Genomic DNA, 20,216 nt, shown 5'->3' on the forward strand with positions numbered 1-20,216 from the left:
TTTACTAAGCATAGTTATTGTACAAATATATAAAAAATAAGTAAATTGTAAATGATAATTTTAACAAAATTTTATATTGCAAATACACTGCTTGAAAAAAAGTCAACAGACACCATAGCATGAGAAACAAACAGCCATGATGTCCACCTTAATAAGATGTAGGACTTCCTTTTGTTGCAATTACTGCAGCAATCCTATGGGGCATAATTTCCACAAGTGTACAATAGAGATCAATGAAAATTTGGGACCATTCTTCCCATAGGAATGTAATGAAGTCTGGACTCTTGGAAGCTGTGGGGTGAATGCCCCTTGATCTCACACAATGCTCCAGTTCATTCCACAGATGTTCAATAGGGTTGGAATCAGGACTCTGTGATGGCCAGTCAAGTGTGGTGATGTTCATGTCCACAAACCATGCAGTTACAGTAGCAGCCTTATGTTGCATTGCCTTACTGAAGGAGACCATGATCAGTTTCATAGTAATGCCACAAAGCAAGAAGCATTGCATTATCCAGAAAGTTCAGATACCTCTTAGATTTCAATGTTTGTGGCACCACAGAGGTCCAAGGCCAAATGAAGAAAAACAGGACCATAACGTCATACTGCCATCTCCGAATTTCACAGTTAGGGTTACGTGTTCTGGTAAGAGACATTTGCCAGGCATCCACCACACACACACACACACACACACACACACACACACATTCATCTTCTTGGCAGAGGGTGTAGCATGATTTGTGATTCCATAACAGAGCTTGCTAAGCTTCCCACTGTATATGCTCTTTCCACCACTGAAGATAACACTGCATGTTGGTTCAGGTCATGAGGAGCTTGCATACTGCAGTCCTACCATGGCGAAAAAAAAAAAAGTTGTCAGCCTCAGTTCCGAATATTTTTGTGCAGATTCGTGTTGTCAATGCCAGGAACTCTGCATCTAGTGAATGTGGTGGGTTGCCCACTGCAGATGTCACTTGCAGTTGACTCCCTGCACTTCTATCTTTCAAACTCCGTCAGTTCCCTTCTCATGGGAGCCTACTTGGAAAAAAGTCAACGGACACCCTGATGTGCATGGTGTCCGTTGACTTCTTTCCAAGTAGGCATATTAACTTTAGACATAGTGCAAAGTGTAAATTTCATTAAATAGCTAAGCTTATTTGACTGCTAGTTAAATGTGTAAAAAATGTCTGAATATTTCAAATTTCTAAATATATCACACATCCCTGTTGATAAAAGTGCTGGTATGCTGTACTGTTAGGTACCATCCCCAAAAAAAGCAGTATCCATTATTATTCCCTCCAGGCTCCTTTTGATTTTTACCACATACATTCTTCCATCTTCCAAGTGACTGTTACGAAGAAGCGACCCATGCTACCATTCATCCCGGCAACCTAGTTTTCCTGCATTAACAGTTCTCACTTTGCAAAGAGAACACTATTTCCAGATGCTTGTGTTTCTATATGTTCAAATGCAATTCATCTCTTGGATACAGCTCTCTTTTATCCCCAAATGTAATCCAAGCATCCCAATCCAGACTACTCAACACATTCTCACTATCATATCATTCATTATTGCTGTTCTTCTCAATTCTGCATTATCATCATCTCTCAGTAATATGCCTATTCCTCTCCTTTTTTTGTACTGCACAATTCCTAATATTCACCTCAAATCTCTTGCCATCCAATTCATTCATGCTACCTTTCAGATTATTTGAACCAGTGATCACTATCATCTTGTCCATATTCTTACCTTACTTTATTGCCATAGTCCCCTACTGTTCCTCCAGGCAATCATTGAGCCTCCATACATCTCTCTCTCTCTCTCTCTCTCTCCTCAAGGATCCATTCATTCCTTGATCAATATAATCCCTCATTCAACCTCCTTTTTTCTCTTATCATCAACCTTCCTCCAGTCTCTCTATCCCTTGATCCTATACTCTCTAAACTTTCATTTGTTTTCTTGCCCTGGTTCTCTCATCCTTTGTTGTTCTCTCATTCCTATAATTTCCTTTTTTTTTTTCATTCCTTTTTAATGGTGGCACTAATGTAGTGCATAGTAGATGTGCTGCATATGGTATTACTTAATATTAGTAATTTTAGTAATTATTATTGGAGGTATTTTATTTATTTAACTGTGTAGTTCAGTGTGTGTGTTGGCAAATTTTGATATGTGATATCATTAAAAAAAATTTTTAAAGCGATTTTGTATTATTATTATTATCCAGGCCTCCATGGAGTCAAAAGACTCATCGTGGGAGGTCCTTCCTAAGAAACACAAAGTCTATAAAGACTCATTGAGGGGAGGTTCCCCCCCCCCAAGAAACACAAAGTCTATAAAGACTCATTGAGGGGAGGTTCCCCCCCCCAAGAAATACAAAGTCTATCATACCATTCCTTAAACTCATTGACCGTTCTCACTCTCACCACTCCATCAGGCAATGCATTCCATGGTTCAATCACCCTCCATGCAAAGAAACCACTCCTCACCCTCTTGCTCATGGTTTCCTTTCGTAACTTCCAGGGATGGCCTCTTATCATCACTCCTTCCCTCTGTTCAACCAAGCGAAAGAACTCCCCAGTGTCAACCCTGTAACCACCTTTCAACAGTTTAAAAGTCTCAATCATATCACTTTTCCTTCTTCTATCCACCAAACTCTGCAGTCCACATTCCCTCAGCCGATCCTCATAACTATGTGTTCGCTCCATGTTCTCACTGTCAAGAGCAAATAGTTTATAGTATGAAAACTAGAGTGGAGAGAATTTGTCAGAAATGTTTCTAGTGCAATTGCAGAAAATGTGAGTCTTATTGAATGTGGGAGAATAAAGTAACTAATATTAACAATGTAAGGCAGGATAGTGAATGATAGTGGATAAAATATGAATGAGTATGAAATAAGTAGCTGAATGTAATGCATGATAGCAAGGAAAGAAATAGTGCACTTATGCAGAGAAGGAAATAAGAAATAGAGCAATTCGAAAAATTACTGGCAGATAGAAGCAGGAGGAAGAATGAAAGAAACGTTGAAAGGAGCAAAGTGTGAAAGTGCAACAAACTGAAAGCAAAGAGAAGGTATTGTATGGAAATTAGATGATTAGAGGCATGCTTAATAAGAAAGTGATGAAAACATGTTTCCCAGGTGCAGAGATCAAGGATGTTAGTGAAGCTGTAGTTTGAAGAGGGGAAGAAGTAAAAGAATTGGTTGTTTTGGTTAGAACAAATGATTTGAAAGGTGAAAAATATGCAATGAGAGAAGATATGAAAAATTACTTGACAGAAGCAAAACAGAAGAGTAAGAAAGTAAAGATTGTGAGTCTCCTGCCTCAGTATGCTACGACTGAACTGAGAAGAAGGGCTATGATTACTAATGAGTCAATGAGAATATTGTGCAGGAAGAATGGTATGCAGTTTATAGATGTATAAAGTGAATTTAATAGATGAAAGGACTTGTATATGTCTAATGGACTGCATGAATGGTTTTAGAGTTAGATGTTTGGATCCCAAATATGAAGTTTCACAGGTTTCAAATTGTAAGGATAACTGTTGATCAATGGTGATGTTAAAATGCGTGTGCAAAACCAGGGAAACTAGCAATTTGGGGGGGGGAGCAATCAAGCATGTGTCTGACTACCCCTGGGATGAATGAGTGTGTGGACAGAAATGATTATGCAATATTAAATGAAATTTAACAGGTTTCAGATTTGAACAGGTTGGTAAAGATATTACACAAAGGTAATTATGGGTCCAAGGGGATGTTGAAATGCATGTACACAAATGCCAGCAGTATAAAAAATAAGGGAGAGGAGTTTTTGGCATTGGTCAGCTTGACCTGGACAAAAAAGTAGGCATCAGGAGACCTAGTTGATTGACAGAAAATGATATAGTTACAAGGATAGGATTCTAAAGGATATTGTATTTTGTACTGTATTGAATTTTTTTGAATGGGGATGGATATAAATCTGGTGAGTTCAATTACAGTGTAGCCGATGGACAGATATCTAAGAGTTATTTATGGAGGAGTCTAGGAGAAGGCAGATGACTGCTGGTGTATCACATGGCTCGATAGTATCTTCTGTTGTTTAATTTGTATGTCAATGATGTAGGAAATGATTTCATGGGAAATATTCAGCTGTTTGCTGATTCAGTTATTTGCAAAACTGTGAAAAACCATAGTAAATGAAGGTGATGTAGAGATCCTGAAGGATGAGTTAAATAGACTAGCAATACGGGCCAAGGTAAACGTCTGCTAGTTTAATATGGTCAAGTGTATGGTGATGCATTTTGGGAGGATGAGATCACAAGCTGTGTACTACATTGAAGGAAATGAACTACAGTAAACTGATGAGGCCAGGGACTTGGGGCTGATTGCAGATAGGGAGTTGAAGTTTAAATGTTATATTGCAAAGGTAGCTAAAACAGTACATCATATTACATGGTTGTTAAAGAACACACTAATAAGTAAGGATAGAGAAATTATTGTTTCCCTTTATAAGACTTTATTAAAGGCCACATATGAACTATTGTATGCAGATCTGGTCACATGGATTCCATGGGGATGAAGAAGTGGTAGAGAGGATTCTGAGGCAAGTTACAAAGATTGTGGCAGGTCTATGGAATGCTCCCTATGAGAAGAGATTGAGTCTGTAGATTTCAAAAATTACCTGACAGGTGAAAAAGAGGAGACACTTTAGAAGCATATGTTATTAAAGGGAGTTTTATAGGATTGACATTGAAGACTTTTTTTTCAGTATCTAGCAGGAAGGGAGAGAATGGGGGGGGAGGTAATTTGGTTAGTAAGGGTGTTAGGACTAGATTTTTTTTTTGCTTGGAAGGCGATGGATGGATGGAATGAGTTGCAAAAAGTGGTTGTGAATGCTTCATCAGTGAATGGGCTTAACGAGACAGGTGATAAGTATTGTGTAAATAATGGCTAGCGTGTGAATAATGGATCGCTTGCAATAGGTCTTCTGATTTCATAGAGGTACCTGTAAAATAATAATAATAATATTCTGAGGAAGGATAGAGAGAATAGGATAGGAAGTGGGATATTGATGATGGCAGCTGAAGAATTTTAAATAAAAATTCAAGTTAAGGAGGATTTTAGAAGTTCATTTGTTTGAGGCTATCTGATGTTAAATAGAGGCTGTTTGTTGTTGCTATACACCAGGGGGTATACAGAAAGATGTGGATGCCATTCATTGGCAAATTAGCACAATGAGTGTAGGTCAAACAATTATTATGGGGGGGGGGGGTTCAACTATAAGGATATCAATTAGAGGAGGGAAAGATGACATGGCAAGAGAGAAGTGGAATTTATAGTTTCTAAAGGATAATTACCTAAACCAGCATGTCATGGAGGGAACCATTGGTTTGAGAGTGATGGATCTGATAATTCTATCAGAAAGTGTATCCATAACAAGGTAGACACTCTGCTTCCAGATGGGGAAAGTAACCATGCAGTCTAGTTCTGGAAGGTTGTTAAAGATGGAGAATTCTTTATCAAAAAAGGATTTATGTTGAATTATAAAGCTGGTAATTATGACAGACTTAGGTCTTGGAGCATTACCATAGCTTGAGAAGCTACTAGGAAAGAATGCCAGTGTTGCATGAGGAGCAGTCAGGAATCGTTTGAAAGAAGCATTTTCAGACTGCATACCAAAAGTCAGGAGGATAAACCAGGTGGGGATTTCTAGTTCCAATTTTGGAAGTTGTTTAGGTACAGTAGTGAAGTTATGACTCTTTCATAGCTTCTTCTGTAAGTAACGGTGATGATAAATTAATATAGTGCCTTCGTAGCTCAATTGGAAGAACAGCGGAACATTGCGCCCTTCAATTGGAAAAGATTTGGGTTCAATTCTCGTCGTGATGAGGGAAATCCTTATATGGGCTTTTTTAGTTGAAGGTAAGTTAGACAATCTCATCTGGAAGTAGCAGGGTTTTTCTCCTAGAAACTTGGGTTTTTCATCCCACATACAGACAAATCGGCCTTCAGAACATGCATAATTTACAGACAAAAAATACTGTTGTTGGTGATGATGAGCGATAGATGTTGATGGTTGTAGTACTAGTGGAGAGGGTGAGATGTATTTAGCAAAATAGAGTGCCCTCCCATGATGAGTCCTTGGACTCTTTCTAGGTGTCATGTAATAATAACCACACTATCTCATCAGAGTGGTCATTGGAGTGTAGTATGCTGGCATTGTTGGCGAATTTCAAATTTCTTCAAGTGCCTAATTTTAACCCTTGTGAATTCTTTTTCTGCCAACACTGTAATATCAGGGTCTACAAATTTAAAACTGAGTACTACTCACTAGTATACTCACTGCTGGAGCTACATTCAATGCAGTCCTTATGGACGAGCCATCTCTGATACATGCTCATCTACTATTTCAGTATCTTTATTATTTACCTTAATAACGCTGTGTCTTTCATCATATCCTTTTCGGTTTGTCATTATTTTGGTTTTCTCAGAATTAATGTCTAATCCAATTTCTAGTAATTTCGTTTGTTAGATCTTCTATCAATTCTTTTAAATCTTTCATATTCACAGAGTATCGTTCATCAGCAAATCTTAGGTTGTTTAACTTAATTCCATTAATATTGACTCCTTTATTGGACAATTTTAAACTGCTCATCAGATGTTCCAGTGTTAATGTGAAGAATTTGGAAAGAAATGGTGTCTCTTTGCATTATTCCTTGATTTATGTGAAATTTTTCGCTTATTTCATTGAGAATGATATTTGCTGTAGCATTTTCATAAATATATTTTATTATGTCAATAAATTGTTTTTCAATGCCATAATCTCTCTAAGGGCTTCTATTATTGATTATGTTTTTATGCAATCAAAAGCTTTTTTAAAATCTATGAAGGCCATGGTGAAGAGGAAGGGAAGGTTGTATTAATTGTATATTTCAATAAGTAGGCTTATTGATTGAATATGATCTATAGTACTGAAGTTCATTCTGAAACCAGCCTGTTCAGAAGGTTGTATTGAATCAAGTCTTATGTCTAATCTATTTGTTAGAATTCTAGTGAAAAGCTTATAAATATAAAAAAACAAACTAAAAGATCTCTAGTTTTCTAGTTTTAATTTGCTTAATTTTTTGTGCAGTAAAATAATGTTTGCATTATTCTATATTTGGAGTGTTTCTCATTTTTTGATGCATTTACTGAAGCGGATTTTCAATTCTTGTTTTAGAATCCCCACCTTCCTTAATCATCTCTATTCTTAAACCATCCTCTCCAGCAGCTTTATCGTTTTGTTATTTGTTTTAATGCTTTTTCAATTTCAAAGAGTTCGAATGGAGATCAGAGGTATTGTCATAGTCCATTTTTTCTGTTGATTCTGGAGTTCTCTATCTTCACTTTTATAATACAGATTCGTGTAGAAATTTTTTGCTTCTTCTGTGATTTCTTGTTTGCAATAATTTTCTTCCATTCTGATCTTCAAGAGCTATAATATTCTTTCTTCCAAATGAAAGATTTTTTTTAGAATTCTGAGGTTTCTATTTTCATCAATGATTTTTTGGGTCATATCATCTTCTCTTTTCTTAATATTTTCTTTTATATTCATGTGTGATAAAAGGACCTCCTAGATGAGTCTTTGACTCCATGAGGTCTTGGGGTAATAATAATAATAATTCATTAGTTATATATTGAAAGATATAACTGTAAAATGTTAAACCTTAAACTTTGCCACACTGAACTAATAGCTCCATTCACTTCCCCCACCCACACAATGTGTGTGAATCCTCATAAAACCACAACATCTGCTCTGCTCCTCATTTTCTCCAAATTTAAGTCATCTGAAATAACTACATATCCCCATGTAAATTTCTCCCATTACATACAAATTGAACAGCAATGACCATAAAACAGATCCCTGAGAACACTATTAGTGACTTTTTTCTAGGACACTGCTCTCCCATATATATATGCAACTTGTTGATACTTACTAGACTGCTAATCTTCTATCCAGCTTATTAATGTTGCTATCTTACTCCCATCCATTCCAGCAATTTAATGACCAATTTTTCTATTAAAGACCTTTGTAAAATCTAAATACAGTCATACCCCGAACTTACGCTACCCTGACTTACGCGAATCTGGAGTTACGCGGTTTCTTATATGTACGTATTCCCGTCCCTCTTCACGCCTCACCACTAGTCGTATCTTTCCACTGCCGACCGCATTCGCCAGTGTCGCACATGCTGTGAACAAGTACTGACGTTTTTTGTGCAGCCTCCATTCATACACGATTTTTATAGTCTACAAACCTTGCGATTGTTTAATGTTATGTTCTGAGAAAATAAAATTTTTATTTTCTACACGAAAATAAAAATTTTATCACATAAAAAATAATAACGTCGTCCAAAGGAAGCAAGTCCAATTCTTCTACAGCTAGCAAGAAAATAAAAACATTGATTTTGGAAACAAAACTCAACATTATTAAGGATTTTGAAGGTGGAATGAAAATTTGTGAGTAGTAAAGAAGTTTGATCTACAGGAATCCACAGTTAGAACAATCATAAAAGAAAGGTTTACAGATTTTGGAGGACATAGAATCTAATGAGGAACAAATTGTAGCCACAAGGTAAGGAATAAAAAAATCATTAGCTTGCTATGAAGAAATTTTGCGTGACAAGAAAAAGACATTATGCCGTCAGACAAATCTATTAGATTTTATGAAACCATTGACATCGAAATAACTTTCTTTTTTTTATGCACAAAAAACTACAATTATGATTATATTTCTTAAAAAATATAGGTGTTTTGTAAACCTTTGGTCCCAATGAACTAATATTTTGTATGTTTGTATATATAAAATACATGCAAAATTATACCCCGAGTTACGCGAATTTGACTTAGGCGCTTTTTGTTGGTCCCACCTACCGCGTAACTTCGGGGTATGACTGTATATCACTATATACACTGCTTGGAAAGAAGTTAACAGATACCATGATGGGAAAGGTGCATCGTGCCATGTAACAAGTCACGTGTTGTAGCCAGTATAAATTGGAGGAATGTGATGCTCCTAAATCAGTGCAACTTTATCCAGGTGAAAGGCTGCGATAAGAGAACTTATGGAGTTTTAAAAAGGATGTCATATTGCAAGCATATCTATTCGGCAAATTGTTGACAAATTGGGCCATCCCAGGTCAACAATTAGTGAAACCATATTGAGATGGAAGCGCAGAGAGTCAACTGCAAGTTCTACCTGCAGTGAACAACCCACCACACTCACCGAATGTGACTGCTGGATCTACAAAGAATAATATGAAAAACTGCCACCATTCATTGGCCAAAACATTGAATGCAGAATTTCAGGCATCAACTGGAACACAAATCTGCACAAAAACATTCACAACTGAGGCTCATAACATGGGTTTTCATGGTTGGACCACAATATGCAAGCCGCACTTTACCCAAATCAGCATACAGTGTTGTCTTCAGTGGTGCAAAGAGTGTATATAGTAAGACGTGGAAGCTTGGAAAGCTGTGTTATGGAGCAACAAATCATGTTACACCCTCTACCAAGAGACAGGTGTGGGCAGATTCCCGGTGAATGTCTCTTACCAGAATGCATAACCCCAACTATGAAATTCAAAAGTGGTGGTGTGATAGTATGGTCCTGTTTTTCCTGGTTGGCCTCAGACCTGCTTGTAGTGCCATGAACATTGACCTCCAAGAGGTATCTGAACATTCTGGACAATGCAATGCTTCCAACTTTGTGGTGTTTCTATGGAGCTGACCATTGTCTTTCAGCAAGACAATGTATTGTCTTAAGGCTAGTGCTGCTGTAACTGCAGGCTTTTTGGATATGAACATAACATTTGATTGGCTTCCACAGAGCCTTGATCTCAACCCTACTGAACATCTGTGGGATGAACTGTAGTGTCAGACGAGGTCAAGGGACGTTCACATCACAACAGTCCTGGACATAATTACATGTCTACAAAAAGAATGGTCCAAAATTCCCATTGATTGCCATCATATGTGTGTGGAAAGTATGCCCATAGGAATGCTATAGTCATCACAGCAAAAGGAGGTCCTACATCTTATTAAGGTAGGCACCATAGCTGCTTGTTCCTCATGCTATGGTGTTTGTTGACTTCTTTCCAAACAGTGTATATATCTTCCTTAAGAAGTGCCCCTACCACCTTGTTGTAATATGTCAGTATATTGCTAAAATATTATCTATTAACAAACCCATGCTGATGACAAATGATGCTGTTGTTATCAATCACCTATGTGAGACCACCATCCCACCAAGTGTCTAATTTCTGCTCACACTGCACGCTTTTGCCATCCTTTCCAACCGAGTCATTTTACAGGCTTGTTCTTTAATACTTTTCACAGTTATTACCCCTCATCTTATGCTACTTCCATAATGCTTTTTTTGAGATTGCAATTTAACCTCTTCATTCATCTGATTTGTTTGAGCTTTCTGGGTTAACATCAGGTCCTAACAATGACATTAATATTATGAATGAGATATTGGGGTGTTTTGTAGCATGTCATTAAAACTGCATTTCCATGACACTCAGTTAGTGCTAGTTGAGGGTTGTTGAATTCTTATGATAAAAACCCAGTAGATGCTTATAAATAGAAAACATGAAGATCTAATTTTCTAATAATTATTTAGTTTTAGCTTTCTTTTTACTATAAGCTTATCTGCATATAAAGTTTTTATTCTACTTCCTCTAAAAATGGTGGCTGATCCAGCAATTCTGAAATCAGATTTGAATTCATAACACACATTTATAAAAATTGCAACATTTTTCTTAAAGAATAAACAAAAGAAGTTTTCAGTTTCTCGTGTAATGCAATTTTCGGAATTGCGTGAATCAGCCATAAGAAAGAAAGCACATTGCAGCTTAAGAAATGAAGAAGGAACTAGAAAGCACACTTTATTTTACTTCTTTGTACTGTCCAATATACATACAGAAAGCATAGAGTCTGCACTTTCATCTCTCCCATAGTACACTGCGGATTCAGAATACCTTGTCCTAATCTGCTTGTAATTTTCAAGAAGTTTTTTCTCATGCTGCAAAAAAATGTGACATTTTTAAATGTATCAACATGAATTATATTTGTTGTTATTAATATGGAGCTATTAGATATTTTACTATTTGTTGTTATTAATATGGAGCTATTAGATATTTTACTATTTGCAATTATAATATTTGAGGAAATAAGTTGAGAAAGAATTAATTAGCATTACATTTTTTTAAAAAAATTAAAAAAAATACTGCAATCAACCACCATCTCAATGCTTGTACTGAAATAAATCTCAAAGACAGGAGAGCAGTTAAAGGTTGGTTGATAGTGATATATTATTGAAATGGCTAAGAAATATTTGTATATCTAACAAACGAGTGACTTCTTGCTTCTTGTCCATCTGCTTATTTACTTTTGGATCCAAAAAAATGAGCAGAGAATATACCAAAAAAAAAAAATATATACATATATATATATATATATATATATATATTTTTTTTTTTTTAAATCCTAAAAGAATCTATTCAGAGAAGTGAGATCTATACTGGCAAGGAAAGGATGGTAGCAGTATGTGGAAAATTATTAGGAAGGGAAGAGGTACCATACCAAATACTCAAGAGGATAAATCAGATGGAAGTTAAATGCTGAGATGGATGAGTAGCATCAATAAGCAGGAGCTGTAAAAAAAAAAAAAGTAATGCTGTGGAGGGCTTAAATGTGATCAGCAAGCTCAGAAGAAGTACAGAGCAAAAGAAACAAGAAAGAATGACTATCAAGGTAAGAAAGGCGAAATCAAATTGGCTGAACACGCCAAAGGAATCCCAAAGAATTCTCTCAAGAGAATTACACAAAGAATTATTATGAAAGGAAAATTTTAATGATTTTTTTTTTTTTATTTCATATGATTATTTAACAGCCATGATTCCCTTTTATGGGAAGGTAAGGCACCATCTCAGTCCCCCCTATTTTTATCCAGGCTCGGTAATGGCTTAGCTGACGAATCAGATCTATGGCTGGAGGGACCATCTTAAGTATTCCTGACTGTAATCCGTGTGTGTGTTCACAGGGCCGGTTTGCCTGTTCTGGGGGACAAAAAAACCTGAGTTTCTGGGTGAAAAAAACCCTTACCTCTGTATGAGTTAACTCGGACCAGATAAAGATTTCTCACGTCACTGATGGAAATTGAACCCAGGTCTTTCCGACAAAAGGGCTTCGTCCATACCGACTGAGCTACAGAGGCTCTTTAATGAAATAAGAGCCTTCAAAGTTAAGTTGGTTTTGACAATGCTCTTGGATCATTGTCAGAACGTTTTAATTGGAGGTGGTGTAGCAGATCTCAGAAGAAGGTGACAGGGTTTTCCCTCCTGGAAACTTGAGTTTTTCATTCAAAAATGGACAAATTGGCGAGAAAACACACATGCAACTGATAGTTATAACACACTATGCAAATATGTTTGCCTATCCTATCAGACCAGTAATTAGGTTTCAAAGAAGCCAAGTTACTTGGCAATAACAGACCATTAAGCCTAACATGCAAGGGAATGGGAACTTTAATGAATAGAGATGGCAGGGAGGAAATGCTTCAACTGAGAAGTGATCACTTTACAACACATCATCTACATCTAGGCAGTGATAATGCAGTATCTCATATGACCATAACTGAAGTGATAATTGCAGATGAATTGGATGTATTTAGAACACTACAAAATCTCAATGTGAGATTGGATGGAATATTTGCCTGTATATTAAGAGAAGTTACAAGGGAAATGGCAGCACCTCTGACCAGGCTATCGATTTTAATTCTAAGCACTTGCATGGTCCCAAAGGCAGTGGTTAGATGACAAGTTACTTCCATTACATAAAAGAGACTCCAAAACAGAGATACCAAATTAGAGAAGTGATGGCAAAGATATTGAAAAGTTGGCTAAGGATAGAATTCAGGAACAGATACACAGAAATTTGATACTCTGTAGAAGTAGCAGAGCTTTTTTAAAGGACAGGTCTCACTTTCAGTTTACTCACTGTATAAAAAAGTAATAGCTGAATTGGATAAAGGAAAGGACTACATCATGACAGTGCACAACTTTTCAAAAGCACCTGACAAGTTACTTCATGGAACATTATTACATAAACTGGAGCAAAAGATAAGAGGATGACAAGGATAAGAGCTGGCTGATGGATAGACATCAATAAATAGTATATGGTGGAGAAAAGGCATGGGGAAGGCAGGTGGCATGCCATTGCCACAGGATTCTAATATTTGGGCTGCTGCTGTTCTTTAATTTGAACATTAATGATTCAAAGAGAATATGTAATTGCTTGTTGATGATGGGAAAGCAATAGTTAATAAAAATGATTCAGAGACAATTCAAATAGACTAGCAAGTGTGAACAAAGGATAATGTTATGTATGCACTTTGGGATGAAAAAGATTACAATCTGTATATTATATGGATAGAGTCCTGCTCCATCTAGATTGGGGACCTGGAGTGACAGTGAGGATACGGAGTTGAAGTTTATAAGATACATTGCAAAATAGTATATGGTGATCCCATGAGCAAAATAGCTCATGGGATCACTTGGATGGTGAACTCATTGACAGAGATAAGGAATTTATTATCTCTCTTTATAAACTTAATATGAATTCAGGAATAGGTACTCAGGAATGGATTTGGCATTCTGGATTGCTAAGGAATAAGAAGTGGTGGAGATAAGCCAGAGATGAGTAGCCAAGATGGTGATAGATCCATGAAATGCTCCCTATAAGGATAAAATGAAAGTGTTAGTTACAAAATTTTGCTGATAGGCAGAAAAGAAAGGACACAACAGAAAAATGTTACAAAATGAGTTTTACAGACAAGATGCAGGAGAAATTTGCCAATAGATAGTTAGCAATGAAAAAAAATGGAGGATTACCCATCAAAACTCACTTACCACACTTTTGTGTAGTGAGAAAGGGAGTGAGAACAAGATTTCTCTGCTTGGGTAAAAAGTAGTGAATGCATGAAACAGGGTGTTAGAAGCAGTTAGTATTTTATCAGTGAATGAAGTCAAGGAGAGGTATTATTATTACACTCTCCATGGAGTCAGCAGACTCATCGTGGGAGGTTCATTCAACCGACAACATATTTATCATATAGAATGTTAAAATCCCTAACATACCTGGCATTAACAACACATTCTGGTAATGCATTCCATTCGCTGACAATTCTCCATGTAAAAAAATCTACTCCTCACACCCCTCTCACCTTCTACTCTTTTTATAATCCTCTCATTAACTTAAATGTCTTTATCATATCACCTTCTTTTCCTAATACCCACCAAACTCTGTAATCCACATCTCTTCAACCTCTCTCCATAACCAGCATTCCAAAGGCTCAACATTGTCTCTTAGTCGCTCACCTCTGCACCCTTTCCTATGTCTCCACATCACACTGAAAATCAGGTGACCAGATTTGAGTACAATAGTCCACATGGTCTGACCAGTGCTTTATACAGTGGCACAACCACTTCTTTATCCCTGTTAGACATGTTAGAGTACATCATATCATAGCAGCACTACAATGTGCAGCCTTTGCAACACTAGCAACATGCATTCCAAACTTCAGTCTACTGTCAACCATCACTCCCAAATCTCATCTACTTACTGCAGTGTGGCACTGTTGATATAGTACATGGCCTTATATTTCTGCACTCCAAAATGCAACACCTTGCACTTATTGATATTAAAACTACAACTCCACTCCTTTGTCCAAGTAAAAAGTTTATTCAAATCTTCCTGAAGGGAATTAACATCAGCAGTGCTACTTATAATTCTTCCCAACTTTGCATCATCAGCAAACAATTGAAGATCCCCAGTCAGTCCACATCATATATCATTTACAAATAAGTTAAACAGTGCGGGCCCAAGAACAGAACCCTGGGGCATGCCAATGGTTACCCTTATGCAAATTATGTATGATGGAGCAGTGTCCATCATATGGACACTGCTCCATCATACATAACTTGCTAGTATTATTCAGAGAGCCAATCTCTGATCTATCTATTCCTATCCTCTATAGCAGCTTGTACACCAACTTATCATGTGGTGATATATCAAACAGTTTTGCAAAGTCCAAGAATATCACAGTTATATGATTCTCCCTTATCTAACACACTCATTACCCTATTATAAAATGCAAATAAATAGCTAAAACAGGACCTACCCTATACAAATCAATGCTGACGATCATAAAGAATGCCATGTCCACCAACGAATCCTGTATTCTATTCCTAACCAATCTCTCCAACACCTTGACAACAACTGCAGTTATACAGACTGGTCTATAGCTTTGACTTCTCTCCTAGAACCATACTTGTGAAGTGGTACTATTTTGCCTTCTTTCCACTCCTTAGAAACCCACTGCAAGACTTTCATCAAATAACCAGGTCAATGGCATAGCCAAGTGCACATTCCTTAAGAATACGTGGTGATATGTCATCCATTCCAACAACCCTTATTTACACCTAACACAACCATCATCTGATACAACTCTAATTCTTTCATTTCCAATTCTCCTAATACTTGCCTCTCTTCTATATATATATTGCATGGCATCATTTACACTAGCATGATATATACTGATAAAGTGCTCATCAATAATTCCACTATATCCTTTGCCACTGTTATTTAGCAAAGGATATAGTGGAATATTTAATCTGCCATAATTATTCTTTCTCTTGCTTGCGACATAGCAGAAAAATTCCCTTGAGTTAACCTTGGCCTGACCAGCCAATCTCCTCTCATACTGCATCTTTTCTTTCTTTACCATGCTCCAGTGGCGGCCCATACATAAGCACTGAGACACTGCAGCACCCCCAAGGAAAAAATTAAAAAATTAAATTTTGTCTGTGTTTATAAATAATGACAATGCTTACAACATTATATAAATGCAATACAACATGTTAAAGGTTACAGCTTATGTTTTGACATTGATTGAATAGTTAATAATTGGAATTGTTCATTTAACGCTTTAGATTAAGAACAAATGCACTGTGATCCAGCGCTGGATCACAGTGCTGGATCACAGTGCATTTGTGATCCAGCGCTGATATTTGTTTGCGCTTGCCATTGTACGTTACATCGTTAGATACACTGCCATTTGGGCAGTGTATTTTATTCTTGCACACATTTCTGTGAGATATGAAACGTTTATTATTGGTGCTTGTTCATGGCAAACTATTTTTTGTAAATCTTATTTTATTTTGTTAAAATAACATATAATTATTTATTTATTATAGATACAAGGCTGAATTCTGATAAGTGTCACTGTTGAAAACATGAAAAGAATTATATTTTTTCCATTATCGTTACACGAAACAAATGCACTGCAATCTAACGCTGATATTAGTTTGCGCTTGTCATTGCTATTGATACAAAACTTTTATTATTGGTGTTTGTTCGTGGTGAGGATGAAATATTTTTAATAAAGCAGTTTTTAATTACAATGCTTAGAATATCCGAAACTATCACCATAAAATGCGATGAAAATTCTATCAACGTCCACTGCCCCTACCTAATTTCCGAATGTTGGATGTTCTAAAACTTACAAATTAAGCCACTCCGGCCATTTAGCGACAACAAATGCCCTAACTTGGCAGATGCAACTTGCAGCCTTGACATAGCCCTACAGTCATTCCCACAAAGTTCCGACGATGACCGAAACGGTCCACACCCCGTTAATCCTTGTCCCAGTTTCCACATAAGGTTACCCTTCCCCTTCGTTCCCCTCCTCTCCCTCCCCCCACAACAAAATAATATATATTTATATATATATTATTAATAGTAACCCGGGTTCCCTAACTTATCTCCTGCGTCTAGAGCACCCCCCATGTTCTCCCCCCTCGGTTATAAACAACCTTCAGCAGGAGCTTGGATTTAGAAGGCATCATTAAACCAAAAACAAGGTATGTACAAATTTTTGCACATTTTTTATTCTGCCATAATTGCTTTCTATACTCGCCCATAATGCCCTATATATATATATATATATATATATATATATATATATATATATATATATATATATATATACCCCTTTTTGAGTTATGTTAGCCAATGTATTAAAATAAGGGAAACTCCTAAACAAAAACAGGCTACAATAGCTGTTAATTATATTAATAGCAGTTTTTAATTTTTTTAAATTTCTGATTAGGGAAAAATAAGTTTTTTTTTTTATTTTATTTTATTTTTTTTTTATGCAGCACCCCCACTTAAAATTTTCACCAGCCGCCACTTCCATGCTCATCACCTTCCTAGCCTGCACTTTATACTCTTCGTGGATCCAATCACCACCAGCCATCTTGTACCTCTTCCATAGCATTTTCTTTTCCAGCACCACTTGCTTAATTTCACTGTTCATCCATTTTACTCCTGCTCTATTTACTCACTCTCACTTAATCCTTGGTATGCAATTATACATTGCTTTTGTCAAATACTACCTTGTGAGTTTCCATGCATTGTCAACATCTTTTCCACTCAGCTCATCTACCTAACAGACTGATGCTAACTGACTACAGAGCTTCCTATAATCATCTGCTTTATACTTCCACATATATCCATTTTTGGCATTAACCTTTTCTTGTTTATTTTCTCTGTGTTATAGCACACAAGGCTCTGAAGTGACTGAGATATCATTTTCCCTTAGTTGGTGAAAGTAACCATGTGATTCTGACTTGGAAGGATGAATAGACATACAGAAGTATTAAAAGAGAAGGAACTTATGTGGAATTATAAGGTAGGTGACTATAAGAGACCTAGAGACCTTGAGAAGTACAATGGATGAAGCAATTTGAAGAAAGATTGGCTAGTAGTTATTAACATCAGTATACACTATCACGTAAAAAAAAAAAAAAATCAACAAACCATGCCTTAAACTCATTCAGTGTATCTGCATTCAAAACACACTCAAGCAATGCATTCCACTTACCAATCACTCTCTCTTTGAAATATCATTGGATATCATTTTTTAATATCAAAAATTTATATCCAATGATATTTCAGCAGGAACTCATTCATCTTTGCCTTTTGCTTAAAATTGTAACAGATGATTTTGGGGGGGGGGGGGTTGCACATTACTATAATAGCCAATGCTTAACCACTGTAGATATGATGAAAATATACTAATGATATCCTATACAGACTGATTCAAAATTTATTCTCATTTTGAATATTTCCAATTGCAACCCCCCCCCCCCCACACACACACATATTCTCTCCACTCCTGGAACTGAATTATAAATAACTACTCTATCCACTGGTTTGAAAGTTTCCCAGACAGTATTCAAAATCTATTACTTCATCTTACTGTTTTGCTAAAAGAAATAAGGACATTTTTTTTTTTTTTTTTTTTTACACAAAATGTTAAGATTTTAGATGTCTTAAAATTTAGAATAATTTCAGCTGTTTGCTGAAATTACTCTAATTTTTAGAAATACTCTGCTTTATTTTCACAATATAAAAAAAAGTTCAATAGCATTAGTTTTCCTTTTTTTTCTTAAAATAAATTCCAAATATTACTACTTTTATTACTTCTGGTTGTCATTTCTGAAAAGCTGCATATGTGTTACACATAACTGTGTAATTTTTTATGAGGTTACTCACCTATTCAACCAGCAGATATTTCAGATAATTTATTTTCAAACATGTTCACAAGACAATTGTTACAAACATAAATCACTTGGGGAACATGCTCATACATTGTGTAAAATATGAAAGTATAGCTATTTCAGAAATGTCACAGTAAATAGCAGTAAATGTATTTATCAAATGTGCACTGATATCATCTTTATATTACAACAAAAAACAAGATAATAATGATAATAGTAAGAAGACAAATATGTGGTATTTTCTTTTTTAATGCATGATTTACATTGTTCCTTTTTTTTATTTATTTTTATTATTATTATGATTCAGGCCTCCATGGAGTCAAAAGACTCATCGTGGGAGGTCCTTCCTAAGAAACAGAAAGTCTATCAAGACTCATCGAGGGGAGGTCCCCTCTAAGAAACACAAAGTTTATCATACCACTCATTAAACTCATTGACCATTCTCACTCTCACCACTCCATCAGGCAATGCATTCCATGATTCAACCACCCTCCATGCAAAGAAACCACTCCTCACCCTCTTGCTTACAGTTTCCTTTCGTAACTTTCAGGGATGGCCTCTTGTCATCACTCCTTCCCGCTGTTCAACCAAGCAAAAGAACTCCCCAGTGTCAAACCACCTCTCAACAGTTTAAAAGCCTCAATCATATCACCTCTCCTTCTTTTATCCACCAAACTCTGCAGTCCACATTCCCTCAGCCGATCCTCATAACTATCATTGTACAGTCCTGAAACCATCTTTGTTATCTGCCTTTGTACCCTTTCCACAGTTAATTTGTCCCCTTCAAATCCTGGGGACCAAATCTGAGAACAATAGTCCAAGTGTGGTCTGATCAGGGTCTTATACAACGGAATGATAACTGTTTTATCTCTGCAGGTTAGCGTCCATCTCATTATTGCAGCAATCCTCTGTGTTACCTTCACCACCTTTGCAATATGTCCCCTAAATTTCAGGTTTCTATCAATCATCAACCCCAGATCTCTTGTCTCCCCTACTTTCTCCAGTATAACTCCTCCCATAGAGTATGCAGCATCCCATCGATGTTTCCCAAACCTCAAGACCTTACATTTTGCTGCATTAAACTGACACCCCTATTCATTTGCCCATCTATCTAGCTTATTTAAATCCTCTTGCAGGGGTACCACATCTGCACTATTACTAATAATCCTTCCCAGCTTCGCATCATCTGCAAACAACTGAATATCCCCTTGCAATCCACTGGCAATGTCATTGATATAAAGGTTAAACAATATAGGTCCTAGTATTGAGCCCTGTGGAACCCCACTTGTAACCCTCTGCCTCCTTGAAACTGCTCCACCATACACAACTCTCTGATACCTATCAGACAGCCAATCCTGAATCCAGTTGACCAATCTGACATCCAGACCCATGTGCTACAAACTTAAATATCAGCTTATCATGCGACACCCTGTCAAATACCTTTGCTAAATCTAAGAAAATGGGAGTATATGCCTTTCCCTCATCTAATGCTCTTGTAACTTATCATAAAAGGCAAGCATATTGCTAAAACATTTTTGAAGAGAAAGTGCACATACTTATTTTTCTTGCTATTT

General features: G+C 36.5%; 1 protein-coding gene across 2 annotated transcripts in view; it reads right to left on the reverse strand.

The window, feature by feature from the left end:
• The window catches only part of LOC150100518 (growth factor receptor-bound protein 14-like), a 341,775-nt gene that overhangs the window by 48,852 nt on the left and 272,707 nt on the right, over window positions 1-20,216 (reverse strand). For both annotated transcript variants that reach the window (XM_090402828.1, XM_090402827.1), the window contains one exon: window positions 10,941-11,042. In XM_090402828.1, the coding sequence (XP_090258954.1) occupies window positions 10,941-11,042 (102 nt within the window). The remainder of the gene's footprint in view (window positions 1-10,940; window positions 11,043-20,216) is intronic.

This window comes from Typopeltis vanoorti, chromosome 13 (genome assembly GCF_054136105.1).
Source record: "Typopeltis vanoorti isolate ZY-2024b chromosome 13, IOZ_Tvanoo_1.0, whole genome shotgun sequence".
Taxonomy (NCBI): Eukaryota; Metazoa; Arthropoda; class Arachnida; order Uropygi; family Thelyphonidae; genus Typopeltis; species Typopeltis vanoorti.